This window comes from Hippopotamus amphibius, chromosome 8 (genome assembly GCF_030028045.1).
Source record: "Hippopotamus amphibius kiboko isolate mHipAmp2 chromosome 8, mHipAmp2.hap2, whole genome shotgun sequence".
Taxonomy (NCBI): domain Eukaryota; kingdom Metazoa; phylum Chordata; class Mammalia; order Artiodactyla; family Hippopotamidae; genus Hippopotamus; species Hippopotamus amphibius.
The window spans coordinates 50,621,692-50,649,494 of NC_080193.1; the positions used below are offsets into that span (position 1 = coordinate 50,621,692).

Sequence of the window (27,803 nt, forward strand, 5' to 3'; positions counted from 1 at the left end):
CTATAAGGCAACTGACGTCATGTAGGTAAGCACAGTTCTAGAATGAGGAAGTGAGTTAAGCGTTTCTCAGCCAGCAAGTAAGTCAAATAGCACAAACCGTGGGGGGAGGGGGATTAGCCAGACATACTATTTAGGGCTCTGTGGAGAGGTGTCCGAGAGGGAAAAGATAGAGTTCTTGGCCTTAGAGCTTGTAATTTAACAGAGAAGGGAGAGGGAAAAAATAGCTATAGCCACATAGGGTGCTAACTGCAAAGATCCAGCGGCCATACAGCTTTCTGTTTTCCCTGAGACCGCGTCAAAATCACATATTCCCTGATGTCCTCCAATCACGTGCCCAGAGTTGGGTACAGAAAATAGTCCCTGTTTCTCTACCTGTATTGTTCTGGACTCAGTTCCTGAGCACCTTCTGTGCTCCCAGAATTCCCTCCCTGTGAGGGTAGGTATACTCAGGGTTTGACAGATCTGAGTTCATTTTCAAGTCCTTCACTCACTCTATTACGGCCTTGGAGAAGCACCTATCCTCTCCACACCTCATTTTTTTCCTCTTTCAAATGATCACATCACAGGGTAGGGATGTGATCATTGAAGGATGCTTTTTTTGGACAAGCCTGTGCTAGGTCCTCAGGATGAAGAGATAAAGAGAGTCTATTTCCTTCCTTCAAGGTCGTGGTTCTTCACCTGGGGCAATTTTACCCCTCTGAGGACATTTGGCAATGTCTGCAGACATTTTGGCTGTCACTGTTGGGTGTGGGGGCATGGGGACCTGTAGATGCGAAATATTATACAATGCATAGGACAGCGCCCCCACCCCCACGCCACAGCTTTCCTTCCTTTTTTTTTTTTCTTCACAACGTTCCTTCTGATTTTAGAATTAGAAGACGAGGGTGGGCCCATTAGAAGTTTTCCTCTCCAAGAAGAGGGAAAATGTCATGACCCTTAACGCTATGTTTACCCCATCCTGCTTTGCTTGATGTCCTGGTCGCAGCTCCCTGGGAGGATGCGCTTCCCACCAGGGCATCCCGGCCGCTGGTGCCATCCTCATCCATGTACATGTCCCCAGTTAGAGACTTCCCGCCTCTGCCGGGAGAGGGGCCTGAGCGGTGGAGTGAAACTGAAGGGAAGGAGCCCGCTCTCCTCTGGTCCCTCGCAGGAAGGCGAGGCAGGCGCTGTGCAGAACTCCTGGAGGCTTTGGGGAAAGGCAGGGCTTCTATGGGGACCTTATTAGACTGCTTGGGGGCGTCTTCCTGGGGCAGCGGCTCCAGCCAGCGCACAGCCTGACCGTCCAGTGCAAACACCCCAGGGCCCGAGGGCAGGGCACTAAGGAGGCGAGGGCTTGCTGGCTGCGCCCGTGCGGCCCCACCAACCGGCCAGCGACCTTGGCGGGCGCCCAGACGCAGCCGCCCGCCCCCTCCGCCCCCCAAACTGGCGGTGGTGACCCAAATTTTGAAGGGACCCCAGCTGCAGAAGAAGGCAGCTGGTCCTTCCCAGACTTAGCCCGCGACGCCAAGCCCGAGAGCGCACTCCATCTTCCCCCTCACAGCGCCTCCCCGGGGTGGGGTGCGCGTGGGACAGGACTGAGACGCTGACTCCGCGGTGGCCGCGGGGGCGGGTAGGTGGGGCCACACGTCCCCCTTGCTCCGGAGCCAAGATCTGGTGTCTGGACCGTGCCAGTGAGCTGAGTCAAACCCCCGCCTGGCTGGGTCTGCTGCCGGGAGCACAGGCGGCGGTTAGTTAATGATTAATCGCTGACCACGCCGCCTTCAGCCGTTCGGGAGAGGGTGCTCCGCAGGGTGGGTTTGGCCGGCCAGGGCCAGGCAGCCGGGAGGGCAGCGGAGGGCCGCGGGGCAAAGCGCCGGGGACTGAGACGGGAAGGGCCTGCGCGCTGGGCAGCTGCGGGCTGAGTGGCTGCAGCAAGATTGGAACTTGCATGCTCCGCGCTCTCCCCCCTCGCCCTGACACCCTCCCCCACCTTCATCCCAGCCGCTCGCAAACCCCACCTCCATTCGCCTCCGACCTCCGCTACTACAGGAAGTTCCCGTGAAAGCACCTGAAACCCTGTTACCTTTTCCAGGTGAGCTCCATAAAGCGGTGCGCCTACTCTGGTGACTCGCAGCCTACGAACTTTGAGCTCCGCAGGGAGGAGGAAGGGAAGCTGCGAAGGTCTTTGGACGCGGCGACCTGGCTGGCTGTCTTCCTCATGGCCTCACCCAGCCTCCCTGGCAGCCACTGCTCCAATGTCATTGATCACAGCCATGTTCCCGAATTCGAGGTGGCCATCTGGATCAAAATCACCCTCGTCCTGGTGTACCTGGTCATCTTCGTGGTGGGCATCCTGGGGAACAGTGTCACCATTCGGGTCACCCAGGTGCTGCAGAAGAAAGGCTACCTGCAGAAGGAGGTGACGGATCACATGGTGAGCCTGGCTTGCTCTGACATCCTGGTCTTCCTCATTGGCATGCCCATGGAGTTCTACAGCATCATCTGGAATCCCCTAACCACGCCCAGCTACACGGTGCCCTGCAAGCTTCACACGTTCCTCTTCGAGGCCTGCAGCTACGCCACGCTGCTGCACGTGCTGACGCTCAGCTTCGAGCGCTACATCGCTATCTGCCACCCCTTCCGGTATAAGGCCATGTCGGGGCCCTTCCAGGTGAAGCTGCTGATTGGCTTCGTCTGGGTCACCTCCGCCCTGGTGGCATTGCCTTTACTTTTTGCCATGGGAGTTGAGTACCCCTTGGTGCACGTGCCCAGTCACCACGGTCGCAGTTGCAACCTCTCCCGCACCCGCCACGACAAGCAACTGGAGAGCTCCAACATGTCCATCTGCACCAGCCTCTCCAGCCGCTGGACCGTGTTCCAGTCCAGCATCTTCGGTGCCTTCGTCATCTACCTGGTGGTCCTGGTGTCCGTGGCCTTCATGTGCTGGAGCATGTTGAAGGTGCTCAGGAGGAGTAAGCAGGGCACGCTCTCTGCCCAAGGGCAGCAGCTGCAGGTGAGGAAGTCGGAGAGCGAGGAGAGCAGGAGCTCCCGGAGGCAGACCATCATCTTCCTGAGTGAGTCCTGGGTGGAGGCCCTCCTGGAAGCTGCCCCACCCTCACCCTCACCCTCACCCAGCCACTGCCTTTGGTCCTCTTAACTCATGTCTTACCTTAAGAATGTGAACCTGAGGTCGTTGAGGCTAAAGAGGCATGGATTTGAGCCTCTGCATGTTTCTTCTCTCTGTTTCGGGGATTTGGGTTATGGTTGAAAGAGCACTAGACGTGAAGTGAGAAGGTCCGGGTGTGTTCCCTAGTGGCAGCTCCGCGACGGCTGGCCAAGTCACAAAATAGCTTGGGTGAAATGGAGGTGATAATACTGAGAAATGTGAGGACCCAATTAGGTAATGTGGGACAGGTGAGAGTCCTTTGAGATGGACCACGTTCTGTGCTGATGGAAGGGAGCATCCTTATCTAGCCCATCTTCATGCTGGAGAACATTTCTCAGGCAATTAGATTGTTCCCATTTTTCTCCTTCTTCATAGAAACAAGGCTGTAGGGAACACACACAGGCTGGGACTTGATTCCCTCAAAGTGATTTCCTACCCAAGTCTTAAGAAACTGGAGCTCTCAGACACGCTCCCCAGCGTAGTGCTTGCGTGTTCGTTGTGGTAGGTCTGTTCCTCATCGGAGCACAGAAACACGGCTGGACCGGCTGGCTTGTTTGTCTGATCGAGAAAATCTGGCTTCACAGATGTCCTGAGACTTGATTGATCATCCCAAATACCCGGTTCCCAAGCAGAGAACTTGGGTTTGTTTTCCAAACTCTTCTTGTGATGCAAATATTTAAAGTCGAGTCCTTCTGTGTGCCAGGAAGGAAGGGGCCCATGATCAATAGCCCCCCAAGACCTCAGAAGAGGGGCCAGGTGGCAGCCCTCTGAGATGGGGCTTCATGAAGACACACAAAGTGTACTCAACCAAAGAGTTTTTTACAATATTACTTAGTGGAAAGAAGAAAAAGATATCCTTGTGGGTGTGTGAGTATGAGTCAATGGGGAGTTGTTAGAACAAATGTTTTCCCTTTTCCCCAGCCCCCTTTCTAGTGTGGACTCGGAGAAGGAATAAATCATGGTTCTGTTTGTTTTGGTGTGGGAAACCTGAGGAACAGGTTCCGGGGCTAGGAGTTAGGAAGGAAAATTGGAAGGCACTTGAAGAGAGATGGAAAGAACTGGATCTTGTCCCAGCACTGTCCCTGGCTTCTGGTGTCCGTACAGCTGACCTGACTTTACTCTGTGTCTGTGCAAAATGAGAGGAGGGAGTTTGTGGTTTGGAGATGCCTTCTCTGCATCAGGGGCTGTGCTCTTATATTTCTGTTTCATAGAGGAGGAATTTCAGGCTTAGATAAGACCTAGTTCAGATGCACTTAAGGGCAGCTCCCAGATTCTAACCTTGGTTCTCAGGGTGTTACCAAATCTAAGCTTATACCACTCACTGCACTACATAACAATAAATTGAGAGATGAGATGTTAGGGCTAGGAATAGTGACTTTGTTTAGAAAGCCAGCAAACCAAGAAGATGGTAAACTCGCGTCCCAAAGAACCATCCTACCCCATTTAGAATTCAAGCTTCTTTTATATTAAAAAGGGAGGGGTTGTGGTTAGACTGCTTGCAAATTTCTTGGTGGAGGAATCCTTTGTTCTTGCAGCCCTCTGCATAAATCAGGTCATGAAGTTCCTATAAACCTCCAACAAGACAAATGTTATTCTCTGTTCTGCAACTTTTTATCTCAATATGAATGGAAACATGTTATACCTTTAAAGGTTAGAGCCTTGAGAGTGGACCATCCTCTATATTTCAGGCTGTAGGCAACATTCTTGTGGCAAAAGCATAGAATACAAAGGTTAAAGTAAAAGAAACAGATCCAGGATGGGGTCAGATTTGTTCTTTGTTATTACAAGGGCAGGGAAATGAGTGGTTGCCTGTGGCTTTTTTTACAGGCTCATGGGGAAGGGAAAATGAAATTAAGCAGGACTTTGATAAGGTGTTACAGCCTTTCTGGAAATTGGACTAAGGCGTCCGTAGCAGGTGACATTGTCTAGGGACTTAGGAAGGGCACCCAACTCAATCTCACCCACTGGCTCCTGTCCAAAATATTCCAGGAAGAAACGGACATTGGATTTGCTTAAATATCTGTTGAAAGACTGGTTCTATCTTCCCCTATATACCCTTAGGTATATTTTAAGCTTCTAGCAGTAATTTATACTTTAGTGTAAATGAATTTTCTTTCTTTTTAAATCTCCCACTCAAATTTAGTAATTAAGACTGCATTTGACCAAGGGAAAAAATATTTGATTTATCTTTGTTCTCTACTGTACCAATCTCTTTTTATTTAAAAATTTTTAATTTCTCTGAATAGATGTTGTTTCTTCTCCTTCTGAGTATTGTTCCCACTTGAAGTCAGTCTCCATGTTGAAGTTATGTCTCCATTCAGACCTAAAATCAGAATGTCACAGACTTTTATGTAGACACAAATAGGAACTGGGAGATCATCTCATCCAGTTAGTAATTGCCTGGAATGAGTCTGTTCTCTCAGCTGCCCTCATTCTTTCCTTCTAGTTCTCTAAAGCTTTCTTGTAACAACCATGTATTAATCACCCACTGTGTTCCTGGCATAGATTGTTGAATGGCAATCAGGTGCTCAATGTGTGATAATGTCTTGGGGGAATTTACCATTTGTATTTAGCCCATTTCCTCTGCAGTAGGTTTTCAAAGCAGTTCTTGCAAATGGAATGTCCCCCTCTCCCAATGAATTGAAATTCAAAGAGCTTTTAAAAATAGGAGCCTCACTAATTAACTCAAGTTAGGAAATAAATTAATGGAGTGAAGAGGAAGAAATCATGGCCTGCATCCATCAGATTGATACAATGCAATTTACTTTGTGAGTTTCATAAAACTTATGCTTTGGGGCATTTTTAACCCAGAACAAATGAATATATAAATTGTTTACAAATCGCTGAATTTAATATAGTGATTTAGCTGTCTTTTTAGCACTTCAGTTAACAGATCTATCAAATTAAAACAAATATTTGCTCATTTCAAACATATTTTGCATTTAATATGAAATATAAATGACGACACAGCACAAGATGTCTTTGGAGCTCTGGAGGCAATAAAAAAACAATTAAGGATTTCTCCCCCTCATTGTTAAAAATGCTAGCTTCTGTATAACAGAAGGGAAATTCATAAATCTACCCAAGATGAGGAAGCCCATATAGAAAATATTAATTTTCCTTTCTGCATCTTTTATTGTTGTGCCTCAGTCTGGTTGAGGTGTTGTGCTGGTGAATAATGGAAACAAATTGGAAACTCTGGAGAGAAAGAGATGCAGGAACACCTCCTAGCTCTCAAGCAATTTGCAGGAGAAAACAATAATAATGTGTAAGTGCACATTTTTGGACACGAGTGTCCCTTCTTGCCTCTTGTCAGCTCAGTGAGAAATCAGTACTAGACATTTCTTTTTGTATGATCGTGGCTAATATGACTTGTCCCATGCCGGTCTGGATTCCTGCCTCTTCTGGAGGCAAGGAACTGGTACATTTGTCTCTTTATGCCTTAAACATTGAGAATATGCAAAATGAGCCTTCCTTTCAAGAGGGTTTCCCAGACCTTCCATCTTATCTTTCTGAACTCTCACTTGGAGTTATTTTCAATGCGTGGGGCACCCAGGTCCACGGACACTCATGTTTGTGTCTGTTGCACATATGGCTTGCTGTCAGATGTCACCCACTCAAAGTGCAACAAGAGTAGTTTAAAACAAGAGTTGTGCCTTAGAGGACTGGGGCGGGGAGGGTGGGGGGGACTCGAAGGGGGGGGAGTCAAGGAAGGGAGGGAATACGGGGATATGTGTATAAAAACAGATGATTGAACCTGGTGTACCCCCCCCAAAAAAAAAAAAAAACAAGAGTTGTAATTTTTAACTTTCAAGAGCATAAGGTGATCAGGACTAGGTTATAGCTACCTCCTAAGGATCTGTAGGATCGTGATTGGCTTTCAACCATAGTTACAAAAAACTTTTTTTACAGAAATTACAAAATTGTGATATTACGTAATTGTGAAATTATGAAATTAAAGAAACATCATAGAGGCTTAGGATTCTATAAGAGGTACACTTTCTTTTGCCTTCTGATTTGCTCTCCTGAGTCAGAGGGAAAGGGAAAGAGCAGCAGAGAGTGACGGGAATTGCACATCAACTTGGGTTGATCGTGGAGAATATCTTGAATGTGGACTTTGTCCATCATGTGTATTTGGATGGAAAAAAAGATTGAGAGTTGCCGCTGTACTGAACTACTCTAAAAAGAAGGTTGACACATATTTAGACATTTGTGGAGTGGGCCAGAGAGAAGCAGAGAGGAGATCAGAATCATATCCCCTGGGTCCTAAGGCCCCAGATGTGAGGTCAAAGTCACACGTTCCTGGGAGAGAGAGAAAGGAAGCTGAGTTGTTGACAGTGGCTTCTCTTTATCTGGGGACAATCAGTACCTGAAACAGACTCTTCAAATTAGTTCCTTCAAATGGTGTCCAAAATTTCTCTTGAAAAGAGGTTTTATTGGGATGTCATTGTGAAAAACAACAGTGAAAATTATGAAAAGAAAATTGTCTTATATTTTACCAAACAGAGCTTCTAATCGTATGTGAATTCTTATAATAATTCTTTTCAGAATGAAACAAATGCTTTTCGGAGGATGTAATTTTTCCGACAAAATAGGTCTGATAGCCTTTGTGTTTGCTTTTCTAGAACAGCAAGATTATAAAGAAAGCTTTCTCCCAAGAGCTTCTCTTAATTCTTTGCTATTTAATTCACCCTCATTGGAGCACCTGTCCTAGCATCATCCTTATCAATTTCCCATTCTTTCAGGATTAACTGGTCTAATTCGGCCAGACCTTCGTTTGTCGGTGGCTTGTCATTTGAGTCGTGTGTTTCTGCAGCTTCCCTTTCATTTGACTTCATGAAATTCTGCACTCCGTGTGAAGGCCATATGCAGAAACATAATTAATTGAAAAATCAATCTCTATACCCTCGTGTATATCAGCTGATTACATGGAAATGAATGCCTTAAAATGCTTTGAAGCGCCCAAAGAATTTTTACATAGTTGTTTTCTTGACTAGTTAAAATTCTGGTTTTACGATCACATTTGTGTCATTAATTTTCTTAGCAAAGGCTTTTTCTGTGGTGTAAAAGGCTGTGCCAACTCAGTCTCACAGGGAAATATCACCAAAATTAAATTAGTGACTTTTTAGTCTGAGGGATTATTTTGCCTCAAATGTTTGGATATTTTGGGAAAAAAGTTTTGCCTCAAGTATTTGGGTTCCTGCCTCTGTTCTCCTCCTCCCTTTACTGGGGTGGATGTGGCTGTAATAAATGGTGTTTCATGTTTACTTTTCTATTTGTGACATCTGTCATAAATTGCAAGTGTCCTGTGATCACCCTGGCAGACAAACATAATAATGCTGCTTCATTTTTGTAATCAGGCTGCCTCGAAGATTTCATTTCTCTGTTGGAGAGATGCATCATTCCCGTGCTAGGGAATATTGGAATCCCAGTCCCCATTCATTAGCAAGCCAGTTCATCTGTCTTAGTTGCATGCCTCATGGGGGCTGCCGAAGGGTAATAAGACAGCAGAAGCCTTCACTGAGCAATGCATTCAGCTTATTAATGCTAAAACCACTCAGAATAAAAGCCATTTGTGTGTAGAGACAGCACAGAGGAAGAATATTGAATTGGGTGTCAAGGAGGCCTGTCCTGCCCCACTAGCCAAGGTCCTCTGACCCACCACTTGGATGGCACTGTCATGTCTCTCTGCCTTTTCCTTCTGCCTACCTTCCCTGCTGGTCTGCAACCCTGCGACAACCCACCTGACTCTCCACCTCCACTCCTTGGCTGCGTACTGAGCACTGCAGAGAGCACTGGTCACCATCGCTGCTGTCCGTTCTTGTAAACAGATGTGTTCAGCCTCACCTGGGCCCTGCTTACTGGTGGCACCTTCCTTTGCAGGGACCTTCAAAGAGCTTGAGCTCCTGGAGCCCCTTTTCTACTCTGAGAAACCTTGACTGGATGTGTCATCACTGGAAGAATGTTTGCATCTACCCTTGTCTAGGCTGTTCATGCTGCAGCCGCTGGGATCCCACTGACACCCCATTCCCAGGCCCATCCAGTTCAAATCCGTTAATGGCTTCCCATGACTCTTAGGTCAAGGATCAAAATCCTTAACCTAAGGACCTGGTGGTCGGCTGCCCCTCCAACTTCACTGGGTGCAGTTCTCCCCCTGTGTTAGTCTGCTGGGGCTGCCATGACAAAATACCCCAGACGGCGGGACTTAAACAGCAGACATTTACTTTCTCACAGTTAGAAATCTGAGATCTAGGAGATGGCAGGCATGGTTTCCGGTGAGACTTCTTTGGTTTGCAAATAGCAGCCTTCTCACTGAGCCCTCACCTGGCCCTTGCTCTGTGTGCACAGAGAGAGAGAGAGAGGTCTCTGGTATCTCTTCCTTTTCTTATAAGGGAGCCAGTCCAATCGGATTAGAGCCCAGCCCTTCTGACCTCATGTAACCTTAATTACCTCCCTAAAGGCCCTGTTTCCAGATACTGTCACATTGGGTGTTGGGGCTTCATCATATGAATTTGAGGGGCACAGTTCAATCTATAACACCCTTTAATTTCTCTACCCCCTTACCCCCTTCAGATCCTTCAATAGACCAGGCTCTCTCTTACTACCTGGTCTTGGCATGTGTTGTTTTCTCTGCCTGAAATGCTTTTCTGCCTCACTCCATGCTCTACCTGAACCCACCAGCACCTTCACCAAGCGAGCATCTTCAGATCTGCCCAGGGAAGCATGGCCCATCCTCCCTGACTTATTATTTATTTATTTTTGGCTGCATTGGGTCTTTGTTGCTGTGCAGGCTTTCCCTAGTTGTGGTGAGCAGGGGCTACTCTTTGTTGCAGTGTGTGGCCTTCTCAGTGCAGTAGCTTCTCTTGTTAAGGGAGCACGGGCTCTAGAGTGCAGGCTCAGTAGTTGTGGCGCATGTGGGATCTTCCCAACCAGGGATCGAACCCATGTTCCCTGCATTGGCAGGCGGATTCTCAGCCACTGCACCACCAGGGAAGTCCCATCCTTGATTTAATTTAACCTCCCTTGAAACAAGACTCACGGTTGCAATTTTAATTTTACACTTAATGGTGAAATCTGATGTTTGATTGACATCTGCCTTCCTTCCAATTCCTTCTGGGCAAGAGCTATTCTTAATTTTGCCCCCACTGTCTTGCATCCTAGTGCCTTGCCTGGCACACAGTGCTGAGACTAGCTCAGCGACTTGGGGCGAGTGATGGGTGCCGCAAGCTTAAAGAAACACGGACACAGATTTAAGAGAAAGATGGGACCGGGGAACTCAAGACTTCTAGGATCAAGAGCCTTGCTGATTGATCCCACGTTGCTTTTATTGAGCTCTCCGCATAGCCTAAGGGTCTAACACTCCCAGTTTCATCCCACAATCAAGGTTATCTTTGAAGTAAACAAACAAAGGCCTCACATGACTGGGGGCAATGATCTTTGTTTGCCTCCTGGGTCCCGATTTGAGCTGGGCGTGGATTTGAGCTGGGTGTGGATTTGAGCTGGGTGTGGAAAGCAAAGCAGCCCTAGGGGCAGGAGACCTTTCTCAGAAGGATTAAGGGTCTATGCCCCACCCCTGCTGGCCCCTCTGCAACTGTGCCTGTCTTAGGTTGTTCCTCCCCTGAGGAATCTTACCCGTCTCTGGCTAACCAGCCATCCTCCGGGGCCAAACAGGGTGATATGAGGTGTGCAAGTGAGGAAGGGGCTGCGCCCCCAGAGAGGGTCAATTTTCTGTTTCCATGGTAGCCTACGCCCCCATGATCTCCACGCCCAGCACCCTTAGTTCCTCCGCTGCTCAAGCAGGACATCCTGCATCCAGTTGCTTGGCCCACATACTTTAATTACTTTTAGTACCATTTTCAAGGTTTCAGAAAGACTTCTGAATGTTTTCCCACAACACGGCAGATGTTCAATGAAAATTTGTTGACTGAATAAATAACTGAACACTCCTGAGCTTGGAATTGGGGAATGATGTTGTATTTTCCCTTGGGCATGCATTCCTCTAGAAGTTTATCGTTCCCCAAAATGTTTCTGATTAGTCCAAACCTAAAGATGCTCTCTCGAAAGGGATCTGATTCTTCCCAGGCCTCTGAAAACTCCTCATCGTGGAGAACATTTGCGATTTTATCTCTTCTGAGCCAAGGAACAGTCTGTGTTAATCAGCCCCAGAAGATCAGCTTTCACCATATGTACCTGCCAGAAGTAACCATGAAATGAAAGCGATTAGGGTGGTGTTTAACGGTCCTTGTTAAACTCTATTTAACCAGATGATAATGGAATGAGACAACTGGAAAAATTATTTCTTAGCAGGCCCTTTCACCCCTTGTTGACAAGGGGGTCCTCAGGGTGATGGAAAGAGGATGCAATAGGGGCAATATTTTGAATTATTCAACCAGTATGTTTTTATTTCCCCCTTAAACTGCGTTCACTTGCATCCCTCTCCCTCCAGTCTTAACCAGCAGGCTTGTCACCCCAGGGAAGTCAAAAAACAAGTACTGCTTTGTCCAAAGATATTGTTTTCAGTTTTGAGCCCAAAAGCTGGACTTCTTGATCTCTTTGGTTTGGCAGTTGTCTTGAAAGCCAGGTTTTGGGAAGGGTGAAAAAAAGACTGCTTAACTCCATAGCTTTCTCCCTTTATTTCTTTTTTATGCCACACCAGATGGCATGCGGGATCTTAGTTCCCCAACCAGGGATAGAACCCAGGCGTCCTGCATTGGGAGCGCAGTCTTTACCACTGGACCACCAGGGAAGTCCCCATAGCTCTCCCTTTAATGTAGCATGAGATCAGCCACCACGTAGCCCGTTCCAGACAAGACCATAGCTATGGGATTTGCCATTTCTCCTTGGCAGCCATAGAAGGGCTTTAAGGAGAGAAGCCGCACAGTTAAATTTATGCTACTGCTCCTGGGGTGACGGCATTTGTAGAACTGCAATTGGAGTGAAAATACAGGCCAGGTCGTGTTCCCACTGTGGAAAAGAGACAGCCCTTCATTGGGACACAGTCCCGGTGGAGCACCTGATGCCAGTTGCTTCTTCCTGCCATTATCCAGCCTCTGGCTCTTGTTTTGCCTAAGTCTTGCTGTCGCTGCAGACCTTCCATGGCCAGAGACTGACTCTGCTTCCATTCGGCTCCTCGTGTGCCCCAACTGCCCCCATATCACATAGGCTCTGGTTAGGAGCTGGCTTGGTCCTAATCGCTCTAACTTATCTCCACTGTGCAATGGTCTGCTCATTCTTTGATGACAATTTCAAGAGTCCTCACTTCTTCCTCGAAGCCTTCCCACACGGATCTTCCTGTGAATGGTGAGCCATCTGAGACCCCATTTCTCAGATGGGGTCATAGCTGTTGTCTCCCAACTATTCTCAGAGCTCCCTGAGATTAGGGACCGTGCACACTCATGTTTCTTCAAACTTCCCTATTTAGCTGGGGACGCAGTGGCTGTGAGCTGCTTCGTAGGTGCAGTGATTGAAATTCCCCGACAGTGGATGCTGCTCTTGGGTAGGAGGGAGACCACACAAACTGTGATCCTCAGGAAATCACTTCTGCTCCACCAGTGTGTCCTCCCCTTCCCTGTGATAGTCAGAAATCTGAGAGGGCTCCTGGAATTCCAGAGTCCCTGTGTGCATACATCTGCTCCCACTTATTCAATCAAACACTAATCAAGGTGTTGCAGTGAAGGGATTTTGCAGAAGTAATTAAGTTCCCGAGAATCAGTTGACCTTAAAATAGGGAGATTTCCTGTGTGGGCTTAATCAAGTCACAAGACTGTTTAAATCTGGGTCTAGAAGTCAGAGACAGGGGAACTCAGAGATTCAAATCACAAGAGGGATGGGAGGTAAAGAGAAATTCTCCATTGCTGGCTTTGGAGATTTGGGGGGTCACTGGCAGAGAATGTAGATGGTTCCTAGGAGCTGAGAGCCAGGAAAGAAATGGGAATCTGAAAGAGCTGAGAGGTGGATTTCCCCCCCAGAACCTTCAGAAAAGAATTCAGCCTGGCTGATACCATGAGACCCTGAGCGTAGATCCCAGCCATGTCGGGTCTAGAGTTCTGATCTACAGAATTGTGAGCTAATAAATAGACCTTGTTGTGTAACAATAGAAAACTGATACATTCCCTGAACTCTGATAAGGGAGCTGCAAGGTAGACACATGTCCTGCCTTAGTTATATCTTCCAAATCTCATCTCTAGAAGCGTCTCTGTAAAAAGTCCCACCTTCTAAGGCCTATACCCGTGGCCCAGTCATTCCTGGCTTCACCCACTCTTTCTTGAACACCTGCTAAGGCTCAGTGATTAAGAAATTTACCATCATCCAGGGCACCATGGAATTTTCTCTGAACTTTTAGACTCTTGTTTGGGGAATTCAAAATTTGCAGGTTTGAGTCCCACCAGCTTGAATTTTGAACCCATAGATACCTTGGTTGTCAAGGAGGATTCATCTTTTAATTATCATCCTTTGGATAGCTCTTTTTCCTCAGAGCCTGGCACTTAGAAGGTGCTGAAGGAAATTTTGGTGAATCAGTGAATGTCTGGGCAGCTTTGCTGCTTTCCAGAGCCTTCCTCCCCAAAGGAGAGTACTTACATTCTTCATCCTTTAGCTTCAAATGGAAAAAGAGGGGCGGACAGTGGGAGCCAACTCCAGTGCTGAAAGCACATCCAAGTAAGAGAGATGTCTCAGGCTGACAAACTACCATTTTCTGATGTTAGGGTTTCTGCCAATTGAGAAACTAGACAAAATTTCCTGTTTGCACACACTGTGGGTAAGAGCCATTCTGGCAGGCAGGAGCCTACCAGCCATCTCATCACCCTGCTTTACACATCTCAAGGGTGGCTGGGTAGCTGGAGAGCAGTGGTGGTACCAGAATCTGACAGACAGGGATCAGGAGGCTCTAGCATCAAATTGCTATTGTGCTTGTTAAACGTCTAACTGGCTGTGAAACCAAAGGCATGCAGACGTGGGAGTCAGGCCCACTTGGGAGGAATAAGGTTCATTGAATTTGTAGAGAAAAGCCATCCTCTTTCTCTAGTGAAGGGGACAAAAATCGAGCTTACCTTAGAAATAACACACTACACACAGGATGCTGGGGTAGAACCAAAGTCATTTGGTCTCTGGCTTCATATATTATTATTCTTTGGAAGACGTGATCTACTTAGCAGAAACAAAGCTTTCTGGGAAATTTATGGGTCGACTTTCTATGTTCCACAATTCTGAACGATTAAATATCATGTTGAACTGACAGCTACATATTTTGTGTATTTAGAGGACAGCTGATGTGTTGTCACTGTTTTTCAAGTTCAGGTTTGTCTTGACAGGGGAGGCAAGTGAAGTTTGCTTTCCAGAGGGTGAAGAAAACTTATGTAGAAAGTAGCCTGTTCTCCTTCTTAGACCTGGAGTTTTTCTCATTACTGACTCTCTTGAAGGCCCCTTCCTCCAGGAAGCCTTCCTGGACTGGCTTCACCCTGCCCTAAATTCTCCACCAGGTCTTCGTGTTTCATTTTAGCGCTTCATTCAGCAGGTATTTATGAAAGCCTAAAATGTGCATGGTGTCATTTAGGCTTTAGAGATCAGGATGCTGATCCTCCCCTTCGAGGAGCCTAATATTTCTCTAGTTGGGGCATCAAAGTATAGAAGTGGAGCTTTGTAGAAGGAAACCTAAAAATACCCTTGATAAAGGAGGGGGGTAGTGGTTGGTTATAAAATAAACTGGTTCTGGGCACCAGAATTTTTAATAGGGTGGTTAATTGGACGTCAGGCACCCCAGAGATGTTCTCTACAAACGATATTCACCCTGTGGTCCGTGGATCCGTAGCATCAATGTCACCTGGGAAACTGTAAAATGCAGAGTCTTGGGCCATACCCCTTACCTACTGAATTAAAATCTGCCTTGCAAGCAGGTCCCTGTTGTTCCTATGCACATTAAAAGCTCGAGGAGCACCCATCTACAACATGTGAAGGGGATTCTTTAACTCAAAAGAATAGTAAAGGATGAATTGGGAACAACTGAACTCACCATGTGTAGTAAGAACTAGTTAGAATTGTAATAAGAACTCTATGTAGTCGTGACAAGTGGGAATTTGCTCCATGACATGTAGGCACAAGAAACTTCTCGTTATTTTGGAAAAGAAACTTAAGCAGGCTCCAAATCTCCATTTGCAAGGTGGTGAAAATTCAATCTCAGTGAAGTATAAGGCAAGACCTCCCCTTCCTCATGTTGTATTGAAATTCAGTGGCGCTTATGAGATGCCCAGAAAATGAAGCATTTGGTCCTTTTTTCAAAATAGGTGTTTTGTTCAAAGGACTTCCTGTTGTTCCTTCTTCTCCATCATTTTGCAGCCAAGGCTGATCAGAGTACTGGGACCAGCCAGCCAAGGGGCCGGCCTTTCTACTTCATTTGATTTGCTCATAACATCACCATCATGAGGGTAGACTTAGCCTTGCTTTTCAGAACTGCCAGAGGTCATCACCCATGGAGATTTGAGCTGCGATCTGACTCCAAAGTCCATGTTCTTTCCCTCAGCAGACACGTGGGCTCTTAGAAGAGGATGTGGTCCAGCTGGGGCCATGTTATGGGTGGTGAGAGATGGGGAGGGAAGAAACCAAGATGCCAAGTCTGGTGCATGTTTTGTAAAAATTTTTTTGGCCGTGCTGGTGCAGGATGCAGGATCTTAGTTCCCTGACCAGAGAAAGGGATCGAACCCACTCCCCGCTGCAGTAGAAGCACAGAGTCTTAACTGCTGGACTGCCAGGGAAGTCCCCTTGAGTACCCTTCTTATGTTTGGGGACTTTCCTCTTTTTTTTTCTTCCAGTTTTATTGAGATACAGTTGACATACAGCATGATATGTTTAAGGCGTATAGCATAATTATTTGACTTCCATACATCATGAATTGATAACTAATAAGTTTAGTGAGTATCCATCATCTTATATAAATACAAAATTAAAGAAATAGAAAAAATTTTTTGTCCTTACAATGAGAACTCTTAGGATTTACTCTCTTAACATCTTTCACATATAAGGTACAGCAGTGTTAGTTACATTTATCATTTTGTACATTATATCCCTACTAGTTATTTATCTTATAACTGGAAGTTTGTACCTTTTAACTACCTCCATCCAATTCCCCCAACCCTTACCCCCTGCCTCTGGTAGCCCAAATCTGAACTCTTTTTCTATGAGTTTGTTTATTTTGTGAGAATAATGGATTGACAACGCTATGTTTGTTCCTGGTACACAGCATAGTGATTCGCTATTTCTATAAATTTCAGAACGATCACCAGAAGTCTAGTTACCATCTGTCACCATATAAAGATATTACAAAAGGACTGACTGTATTCCCCCCACTCTACATTTCATACCTGTGACTCATTTATTTTGCTACTGGAAGTTTGTACCTCCTAATGTCCCTCACTTATTTCTTTCTTCCCACTCTGGCAACTACATGTTTGTTTTCTGTATGTATGACTCTGTTTTGTTATACTTGTTCATTTGCTTTGTTTTTTAGATTCCACATACAGGTGAAATCATACAAGTGAAACTGTAAGGTATTTGCTTTCTCTGTCTGACATTTCACTTAGCATACTACCCTCTAGATCCATCCATGTTGTTGCAAATGGCAAGATTTCATTCTTTTTTAGGGCTAATATTCCATTTATGACATATATATGCATATCTCCTTTATCCATTCATCTATTTATGGACATTTAGGTTGCTTCCACATCTTGGCTTTTGTAAATAATGCTGCAGTGAACATGGGGGTGCATATCTCTTTTTGAACAAGTGTTTTTGTTTTCTATGAATACTTAGGAGTGGAATTGCTGGATGGTATGGTTGTTCTGTTTTTAATATTTTGAGGAGTATTCATCCTATTTTCCATAATGACTTCATCAATTTATTTTATTTTTATGTTTTGAAATATGTATTAATTCTTTTTTTTGCCTTTAAGAATTTTTATTGAGATATAATTGACATACAATAAACTGCATGTATTTAAAGTGTACAATTTGCTATTTTTTTCTTATTAGTAATGTATGTATGGTAGTCCCAATATCCCAATTCATCCCATGCCAACCCTCCCCGCTTTTCCCACTTGGTGTCCTTATGTTTGTTCTCCATATCTGTGTCTCTGTTTCTGCCTTGCAAATCAGTTGATCTGTACCATTTTTCTATATTCTGCATATATGCATTAATATATGAGATTTGTTTTTCTCTTTGTGACTTACTTCACTCTGTATAATAGTCTCTAGGTCCATCCATGTCTCTGCAAATGTCCCAATTTTGTTCCTTTTTACAGCTGAGTAATATTCCACTGTATGTGTATACCACATCTTCTTTATCCATTCATCTGTTGACAGACATTTAGGTTGCTTCCATGTCCTGGCTATTGTAAATAGTGCTGCAATGAACATTGGGGTGCATGTGTCTTTTTTAATTATGGCTTTCTCTAGGTATATGCCCAGTAGTGGGATTGCTGGGTCATATAGTAACTCTATTTTTAGTTTTGCAAGGAACCTCTGTACTGTTCTCCATAGTGGCTGTATCAGTTTACATTCCCACCAACAGTGCAAGAGGGTACCCTTTTCTCCACACCCTCTCCAGCATTCACTGTTTGTAGGTTTTCTGATGGTGCCCATTCTCACCTGTGTGATGTGATACCTCATTGTAGTTTTGATTTGCATTTCTCTAATAAGTAGTGATGTTGAGCAGCTTTTCATGTGCCTCTTGGCCATCCGTATGTTGTCTTTGGAGAAATGCCTATTTAGGTCTTCTGCCCATTTTTTTGAGTGGGTTGTTTTTTTAATATTGAGTTGGATGAACTGTTTATATATTTTGGAGATTAATCCTTTGTTGATTCGTTTGCAAATATTTTCTCTCATTCTGAGGGTTGTCTTTCATCTTGCTTATAGTTTCCTTTGCTGTGCAAAAGCTTTTAAGTTTCATTAGGTCCTACTTATTTATTTTTGTTTTTATTTGCATTACTTTAGGAGGTGGGTCAAAAAAGATCTTGCTGTGATTTATGTCAAAGAGTGTTCTTCCTCTGTTTTCCTCTAAGAGTTTTAGAGTGTCTGGCCTTACATTTAGGTCTTTAATCCATTTTGAGTTTATTTTTGTGTATGGTGTTAGGGAGTGTTCTAATTTCATTCTTTTACATGTAGCTGTTCAGTTTTCCCAGCACCACTTATTGAAGAGGCTATCTTTTCTCAAATGTATATCCTTGCCTCCTTTGTCATAGATTAGTTGACAGCTTCATCAATTTATATTCCTACCAACAGAGCATGAGTGTTCCCTTTTCCCCCACATCCTCATCAGCACATGTTATTTGTTGTCTTTTTGATAATAGCCATTCTGACAGATGTCAGGTGATATTTCATTGTTGTTTTGATTTGCATTTCCCTAATGATTAGTGATGTTGAGCATCTTTTTGTGTGCTGGTAGGCCATCTGTATGTCTTCTTTGGAAAAATGTTGTCCTCCACCTATTTTTTAATTGGGTTCTTTGCTTTTTTGAAGTTGAATTGTATGAATTCTTTGTATATTTTGGATATTGCTCATTATCAGATATATCATTTCCAAATATCTTCTCCTGTTCAGTAAATGGCCTTTTTGTTTTGTTGATAGTTTCCTTCTCTGTGCAAATATTTTTTATTTGAATGTAGTCTCATTTATTTATTTTTGTTTCTCCTGCCTGAGGAGTCAAATTCAAAAAATTATTGTGAAGGCTGATGCCAAAGAGCATACTGCCTTTGTTTTCTTCTAGAAGTTACCTGGTTTTAGCTATTACATTTAAGTCTTTAATCCATTTTGACTTTATTTTTTATGTGGTGTGAGAAAGTAGTCCAGTTTGATTCTTTTGCATGTAATTTCCATTTTTCTAAACTTCATTTATTAACAGGCTGCCCTTTCCGCATTATATATTCTTGCCTCCTTTGTCATAGATTAATTACCCATAAAAGTGTGGGTTTTTTTCTGGGCTCTCTATTCTGTTTCATTGATCTAGGTGTCTGTCTATATGCCAGTACCATACTGTTTTGATTACTGTAGCTTTGTAGTTTAGTTTGAAATCAAGGGGCATTATACCTCCAGCATTGTTCTTCTCAAGATTGTTTTGGCTATTCAGGGTTTTTTGTTTTCATAGAAATTTTGGAATTATCTGTTGTAGTTATGTGGAAAATACCCTTGGTATTTTGATAGGGATTTCATTGAATCTGTAGATTGCCTTGGGTAGTATGGTCATTTTATCAATATTAATTCTTCTATTTCATGAGTTTGGTACATCTTTTCATCTGTTTCTGTCATCTTCAATTCCTTTTATCAGTGTCTTATTTTCTGAGCATAGGTCTTTTACCTCCTTAGATTTATTCCTAGGTATTGTAGACTTTTGATGCAATTGCAAATGGGATTTTTTAAATAATTTCTTTATGATAGTTTGTTGTTAGTATATAGAAATGCAGCAGATTCTGTATATTAATTTTGTATCTTGCAAATTTACAGAATTTATTGATGAGTTCTAGTAGTTTTTTTGTGTATGACATCTTTAGGATTTTCTATGTTACATACCATGTTTTAATTCTTTCCAATTTGGATTCCTTTATTTTTTTTAAATGATTGCTGTGTCTGGGTTTTCCAATACTGTGTTGAATAAAAGTGGCAAGAGTAGGCATCCTTGTCTTTTTATTTTTTTATTTTTTTTTATTTTTTTGGGGGTACATCAAGTTCAATCATCTGTTTTTATACACATATCCACGTATTCCTTCCCTTCCTTGACTCCCCCCGCCCCGAGTCCCCCCCACCCTCCCCGCCCCAGTCCTCTAAGGCATCTTCCATCCTCGAGTTGGACTCCCTTTGTTATACAACAATTTCCACTGGCTATCTATTTTGCAGTTGGTAGTATATATATGTCTGTGCTACTCTCTCGCTTCGTCTCAGCTTCCCCTTCACCCCCTGCCCCCCCAAACCTCGAGTTCTCCAGTCCATTCTCTGCATCTGCGTCCTTGTTCTTGTCACTGAGTTCATCAGTACCATTTTTAGATTCCGTATATGTGAGTTAGCATACAATATTTGTCTTTCTCTTTCTGACTTACTTCACTCTGTATGACAGACTGTAGTTCTATCCACCTCATGACATATAGCTCCATCTCATCCCTTTTGATAGCTGAGTAATATTCCATTGTATATATATGCCACATCTTCTTTATCCATTCATTTGTTGATGGGCATTTCGGTTGCTTCCATGTCCTGGCTATTGTAAATAGTGCTGCAATAAACATTATGGTACATGTTTCTTTTGGGATTATGGTTTTCTTTGGGCATATGCCCAGTAATGGGATTACTGGATCATATGGTAGTTCTATTTGTAGTTTTTTAAGGAACCTCCAAACTGTTTTCCATAGTGGCTGTACCAACTTACAGTCCCACCAACAGTGCAGGAGAGTTCCCTTTTCTCCACACCCTCTCCAACATTTGTTGTTTCCAGATTTTGTGATGATGGCCATTCTGATTGGTGTGAGGTGATACCTCATTGTGGCTTTGACTTGCATTTCTCTGATGATTAGTGATGTTGAGCATCTTTTCATGTGTTTGTTGGCCGTCTGTATATCTTCTTTGGAGAAATGTCTGTTTAGGTCTTCTGCCGCATCCTTGTCTTTTTCCTGATCTTAGAGGAAATGCTTTCAGCTTTTCACTGTTGAGAATGATGTTACCTTGGGCTTGTCATATATGGTCTTTATTATGTTGAGGTATGTTCCCTCTATACCCACATTCTGGAGAGTTTTTATCATAAATGTAAGTTGAATTTTGTCAAAAGCTTTTTATGTATCTGTTGAGATGATCATATGGTTTTTATTCTTCAGGTTGTTAATGTGGTGTAACACATTGATTGAAATATTGATATTGACCTATCTTTGTATCCCTGGGATAAATCCCACTTGGTCATTGTGTATGATCCTTTTAATATGATGTTGAAATTGATTTGCTAATATTTTCTTGAGAATTTTAGCATCTATGTTCATCAGTGATACTGGCCTGTAATTTTTTTGTGTATGATATTTTTTCTGGTTTTGCTATCAGGGTGTTGATGCTGGCCTCATAGAATGAGTTCAGAAGCATTCCTTCCTCTGCGATTTTTGGAAATAATTTGAGAAGGTTTGGTGTCAACTCTTCCTTTAACATTTGATAGAATTCACCTGTGAAGCCATCTGGTCCTGGATTTTGTTTGTCAGTAGTTTTTCTTTTTTCTTCCTTACTGATTCAGTTTCATTACTGGAATTGGTCTGTTCATCTCTTCTGTTTCTTCCTGGTTCAGTCTTGGAAGATTGCACATTTTTAAGGAATTTGTCCATTTCTTTTAGGTTGTCCATTTTATTGGTATATAATTGTTTGTAATAGTCTCTTAGTCTCATTACTCTTTTTGATTGTTGTTTAGTCTCCATTTCTTTCTTCTCTGATTTTTATTATTTCTTTTCTTTTACTAACTTAGGGTTTTGTTTGTTCTTCTTGTTCTAGTTCCCTTATGTGTATGGTTAAGTTGTTTAATTGACATTTTTCTCGTTTTCTGAGGTAGGTTTGTATTGATATAAAATTCCTTTTTAGAATTTCTTTTTCTGTGTCCCATAGGTTTTGGATCATTGTGTTTTTGTTTTCACTTGTCTGTAGGTATTTTTTGATTTCCTCTTTGATTTCTTCAGTGACCCTTTGGTTGTTTAGTAGCATATTTTTTAGCCTCCATGTGTTTGTGTTTTCTCCAGTTTTTTTTTCTTGTAGTAGTTGATTTCTAGTCTCATAGCATTGTGGTCAGAAAAGATGTTTGCTATGATTTCAGTCTGCTTAAATTTACTGACACTTGTTTTGTGGACTAGCATGTAATCTTTCCTGGAGGATATTCCAGGTGCACTTGAAAGGAATGTGTATTCTGCTGCTTTTGGATGGAATGTTCTGTACATATCTATTAATGGTGTAATGTGTCATTTAAGGCCAGGTTTTCTTAATGATTTTCTGTCTGGATAATCTGTCCATTGATGTAAGTGGGGTGTGAAAGTCCCCTACTATTATTGTATTACTGTCAATTTCTTCCTTTGTGTCTGTTAATCTTTGCTCTATAAAGTATTTAGGTGCTTCTATGTTGGATGCATATAATGATATATTTATAGTTGGTGTATTTTCTTCTTGGAAAGATCCCTTGATCATTATGTAGTATCCTTCTTTGTCTCTTGCTACAATCTTTGTTTTAGTCTATTTTGTCTGATATAAGTATTGCTACCCTGGCTCTCTTTTTGTTTCCATTTGCATGGAATACCTCTTTCCATCTCTCACTTTCAGTTTGTCTGTGTCTTTAGATCTGAAGTGAGTCTTTTGTAGGCAGCATATATATGATTCTTGTATTTATTCAGCCACTCTGTTTCTTTTGATTGGAGCATTTTGTCCATATACGTTTAAAGTACTTATTGGTAAGTATGTACTTATTGCCATTTTGTTAATTTGGGGAAGTTATTTTTTGTAGTTCTTTTTTGTTTTGTTTTGTTTTTCTTCTTTGGTCTCTTCTCTCGTGCATTGATGATCATCTTTAGTGTTTTGTGTGGATTATTTTCTCTTTTATGTGTGTGTATCTATTATAGCTTTTTGGTTTGTGGTTACTATTAGGTTTATATATTGTAATCTGTCTGTCTGTCTTTGTGATTATTTTAAGTTGCTGATCTCTTAAGTTTGAACACATTTTAACAACCCTGTATTTGTAACCCCCCATGTTTACTCTTTTTAATGTAATATTTTACATATTTTTATTTTGTGTATCTCTTAACTACTTATTATATAGACGATGTTACTACTTTTGTCTTTTAACCTTCCTAGTAGATTTATAAGCGTTTAGCTTACTACCTTTGCTCTATATTTGCCTTTACCAATGAGATTTTTCCTTTCATAATTTTCATATTTCTAGTTGTGACCTTTTCTTTTCTGCTTAAACATTCCCTTTAACATTTCTTATAAAGCTGGTTTCATGGTGCTGAACTATTTCAGCTTTTGCTTGTCTGTAAAATTTTGATCTCCATCAAATGTGAATGAGAGCCCCCCCCTTTTTTTTGGTAGAGTATTCTTGGTTGTAGATTTTCCTCTTTCATTACTTAAATATATTGGGTACCCTTCTGGTCTGCAAAGTTTCTGCTTAAAAGTAAGCTAATAGGCTTTTGGGAGTTCCTCTGTACATAACTTGTTATTTTTCCCTTGCTGCTTTTATATACTCTCTTTATCTTTAATTTTTTTACATTTTAATTACAATGTGTCTTGGTGTGGTCCTCTTTGGATTGATCCTGTTTGAGATTCTCTGTGCTTCCTGGACTTGGATGTCTGTTTCCTTTCCCAGGTTAGGGAAGTTTTTAGGTATTATGTTTTCAAATATGTTCTCTGCCCCTTTTTTTCTCTCTCTTCTCCTTCTGAAACCCCCTATAATGCAAATGTTAGTAAGTTTGATATTGTCCCAGAGGTCTCTTAAACTGTCCTCAGTTTTCAAAATTCTTCTTTAAATTTTTTGTTCAGCTTGAGTGATGTTTGCTACTCTGTCTTCCAGTTCATTGATCCCTTCCTCTGGAGTATCTAATCTACTATTGATTCCTTCTAGTGTTTGTTGTTGTTGTTGTTGTTGTTTAGTTTTTTTGTTTGTTTTTGTTTTTAATCTAAGTTATTTTATTCTTCAGCTCTGCTGGTTCTTCTTTATATTTTCTACACTCCTTGTTAGATTTCTCACTGTGTTCATCCATTCTTCTCCTGAGTTCTTTGACCATCTTTATAATCATTATCTTGAACTCTTTATCAGGTAGATTGCATATCTCCACTTCACTTAGTTCTTCTTCTGGGTTTTATCTTGTTCCTTAGCTTGGAAAATATTCCTTTGTTGCCTCATTTTGCCTAATTCACTGTTTTTATTTCTATGCATTTGATAGGTTGGTTACATTTCCTGATCTTAAAGAAGTTCCCTTATGTGGGAGACATCCATTGGGGCCCAGCAGTGCAGTCCCTCTGGTCACCAGAGCTATATGCTTTGGGGGTCCCCACTATGTGGGCTGCATGGGTCCTTTTGTTATCATAGGCTGACTACTGTGGGTGGTCTGATGGGTGGCCGTGGGTCTGGTTGCTTGCCAGGCCCTGCCTTGTGTGGAGTCTGCTGGCCTACTGGTGGGTGGGTGGCTGTGGATCCCCTGGGAATCCTGGAGCTAGTGCTGGTCCACTTGTGGGTAAAGCTGGGATGGGGTGGCTGGTTGCAGGGTCTAGGGGTTCAAAGGTAGTTTTAGCTTGCTGGTAGGCAGGGCCTGTGGTGGGTGGTGGTGGTCCTGGGTTTGTGCTGGCCTGCTGGTGGGTGGGCCTGGTCTTGACTCTGCTTTTGCAGCGCCATGGTGGTCCTGGGGCTTGTGTCCATCTGCTGGTGGGTGAGGCTGGGGCCCTGGGGGGGGGGGGGTCTCCAGTCTGGGACTTGCTCACTAGTGGATGATACTGTGTCCTGGGGCTATTGCCAGCCCACTGGTGGGTGGGGCCAGGTCCTGGACCCTCTGGTGGGTAAGGTCAAGCCTGGAGCAGCTGGGAGAAAATGGGGTCCTATGGCAGCCAGCCTGCCAGTGGGTGGGCCTGTGTCCCCACCCAGCTAGTTCTTTGGCCTGAGTCATCCCAGGACTGGTGCTGACTGGCTGGGGGATGGGGCCAGTTCCCAGCACTAATAAACTAGAGGGAGGTTTCCAAAATGGAGCATGCCAGCACCAGTGTCCGCATGGTAAGATGAACTTCCCCGAATGGCTGATGCTAGCATTTATGTCCCTAGAGTGATTTCCAATTTCCTCCAAGATCAGCAAGTGGGTCTGACCCAGGCTTCTTTCAAATTATTCCTTTGCCCTGGGTGCTAGAGCATGTGAGATTTTATGTGCCTCTGTTAAGAGTAGAGTCTCTGTTTCTCACAGCCTGTGACTCTCCCAAAAGTAAGGCCCACTGGCCTCCAAAGCCAAACATTATGGGGGCTTGTCTTCCTGGTGCAGGAGCCTGGGCTAGGGCATCCCAGTGTGGGGCTTGGACCCCTTGCTCCTTGGGAGAACCTCTGCAATTGTAATCATCCTCTTATTTGTGGGTTGCCTACCTGGGGGTGTGGGTCTTGACTGTACTGTGTCTCTGCCCCTCCACACATCTGATTGTGGTTCCTTTTTTTGTATCTTTAGTTGTAGAAGATCTTTTCTGCTAATCTCCAGGTCCTTCTCATCAGTAGTTGCTTTGTCAGTAGTTATACTTTTGGGGTGCCCATGGGAGGAGGTGAGCTCAAGGTATTCTTACTCTGCCGTCTTGGCTACTCCTCCTCAGAACTTTCCTTCTCTTTGAGTCCTGCTTCCCCAAGGTCATGATCAGAAACTTGCTTTCCCAGAATCCCTTGCAGCTAGGGTGCAGCATGTGACATGGGCTGCATCACTCATCTGCTCTGGCATGAGATTCTCATTTGGAAGAGAGTGATGGGAAGGAGCAGTAGCCATATGGGGTCTCCTTGGGGACAGGGCCAGTGTGTGACAAGGCGGCACTGAGAGAGAGCAAAGACAGGAGAACTAAGGATAGCATCCTTAGCCAGGTGTTGGCAGGGCCTCTGCAGGGCCTATCCCAGACCTCTTGGCAGTAGGGTCTCCACTGGCACAGTCTGGTAGGATAATCTGATGTGAATCTTGGTTGCATACTCAGTTCTCTATCCCTGCCAGGGATTGTGTGAAAAAACCAATAGCCTCACTTCTGGTTTAAACTGGAATGGGCTCTGTTGTTTGCCCTGAGAACTCTGTATGTCCAGATATGAGGTAATAGGACAGTTGGACTGGAGTAGGGAGACCCAGAGGGAAGCAGTGAATAGTAACTTTAGATTGTAAAGTAGATTGGGTCAAATATGGGGGAAGTTGATAGCTAGACTAAAGGATTCGGACTACATTTTGGAAGCAATGGGGAGCCATGGAAGGCGTTTGAGGAGTGGCAGGAAGGAGAGCATGAAGGCTAATGTGGCCACGTGTGTGGTGCAGGCAGCGGAGGTAGTGCGAGGAGCGCAGATGTGGAATGGTACTGGTGCCGTGTGTTATGATGGTGAATAGACTGGTGAATAGATGGTGAATGAATAGTCACAAGGGCTAGTTGTCAAGCCTGCTACACGTCAGAATCACCTATGGATCATTCAACAGTGCCCTGCTCCGTTCACGCCCAGATCTTTAGGGGTGAGGTCCTGGACATCTGTATTAAGTTTTGTAGGGATGGGGCCCAGACTGACAGTGGGGGAAGAGGGACTTGGAAAGGTGGTCTGAACCTGGCCCTGGAGACCTTGACCTTGGTGGCTTTACCAGGGTTCTTTGACTGCAAGCCTCAAAATATGGTCCTGATTTATTAAGAAGGAAAAAGGAATTTTCTGGAGTTTAAGGAGTAGCTCACAGACTCCGAGGAAAGGCTAAAGGACCAGGCTGTTCAGAGATCTGGGGTGATGAAGTTTGTGGACAAAAGGAGACACATCAGCTTCAGGCATTTTCCCATCTTTGTTGTCACTGCTTTCGGGGTCAAGTTCCCAGGGCTGAGACTCTTCCTGGTCTGGTTGAGGTGGCAGTGGCAGCAGGACTCCAGGCAAAGAGAGTCCCGAAAGGAGATACGACTCTGTGCCCAGGAAAACTGTGACAGAGCCAGGAGCAGAAACAGCAGGCCCTCCCCACCCTGCAAAGGATCTTATCCAGCTTGGTGATGAGCACCATCCTGGCTGAGTTTCTTCACTCCAGGCAGACTTCCCCCTACCCCATTCCCGTGTGGCTCTCGCTCCTTCGTTCTCCTGCCAAATTTCCCTTGGTGATGCTTCCCAGGGGTCAGGTTATCTTAGTGAGTGAGCTGGTTAGAGGGACCAGCAGCAAAGTCTCTCCTTCCAAAACTCAGCTGTTGGGAGGCTGGTTCATGCCAAACCCACAGAATGTATTTCCTGCTTGGGAGCCTGACTCATTCACCCAGGTCACTGACCAGGTATTCCGTTGTAGCCTTTCATCACCACAGAGTCAGCTTCTAATTGAACCTTGGCATTGAGGGCAAAGGTCTCCAGCCGTGCCCAGGGTCAGAGGGACTGTCTGCTTCCTTGGGCGCTTTCCAGTTTTCTTCTTATGATATTGGCCTCAAGCCAGGCCTCCTTGTTTCAGATGTAAACCGTACCTTTGATGTCAAGGATATTTACTATGTAAAGTAGGGAATAAGTGAGGTGCATTTGTTGCTTTCTGGAAATACAAAAAGTTACTTAAGAAAGAAAAAATAGCAATTTGTGAAGGGTTTTGTTTAGAGACTGGTTTGGGTTTATGTTGGGATACCGATGAAGCTTTGATTTTTAGGATCAGCTAGATTCTATCACTGGGGTAGTTACGGTTTCCGCTCCCTGTGTGTTGAGGAGCAAGGAGGCTGCTTTGCAAAGCAGTTAATCATCGTCATTTCTCTTGATAGTGATTCCTGGGTGAGAGTCTCATATGCCACTGGGCCTTCCCTGTGGACCCTGACAGGAGCTGTGTGTACTGAGAACAGGTGGAGAGAGTGGGATTCGTGTGGACTTCACAGTGGGTGGGCCAGAGAAGTACGTAAGTGCTCCATCTTAAGTGATGTGATGGTGGTTAGAGTAGTGTATTCACTTCCTGTGGCTGCTGTAGCAAATCACTATA

At 43.9% G+C, this 27,803-nt stretch overlaps 1 protein-coding gene across 1 annotated transcript in view; it reads left to right on the forward strand.

The window, feature by feature from the left end:
* Window positions 1-1,958: 1,958 nt before the first annotated feature.
* Window positions 1,959-27,803, forward strand: part of GPR39 (G protein-coupled receptor 39) — a 218,826-nt gene continuing 192,981 nt past the window's right edge. Inside the window, exon 1 of the mRNA XM_057746893.1 lies at window positions 1,959-3,053. Within this exon, the coding sequence (XP_057602876.1) occupies window positions 2,198-3,053 (856 nt within the window). The 5' untranslated portion in view covers window positions 1,959-2,197. The remainder of the gene's footprint in view (window positions 3,054-27,803) is intronic.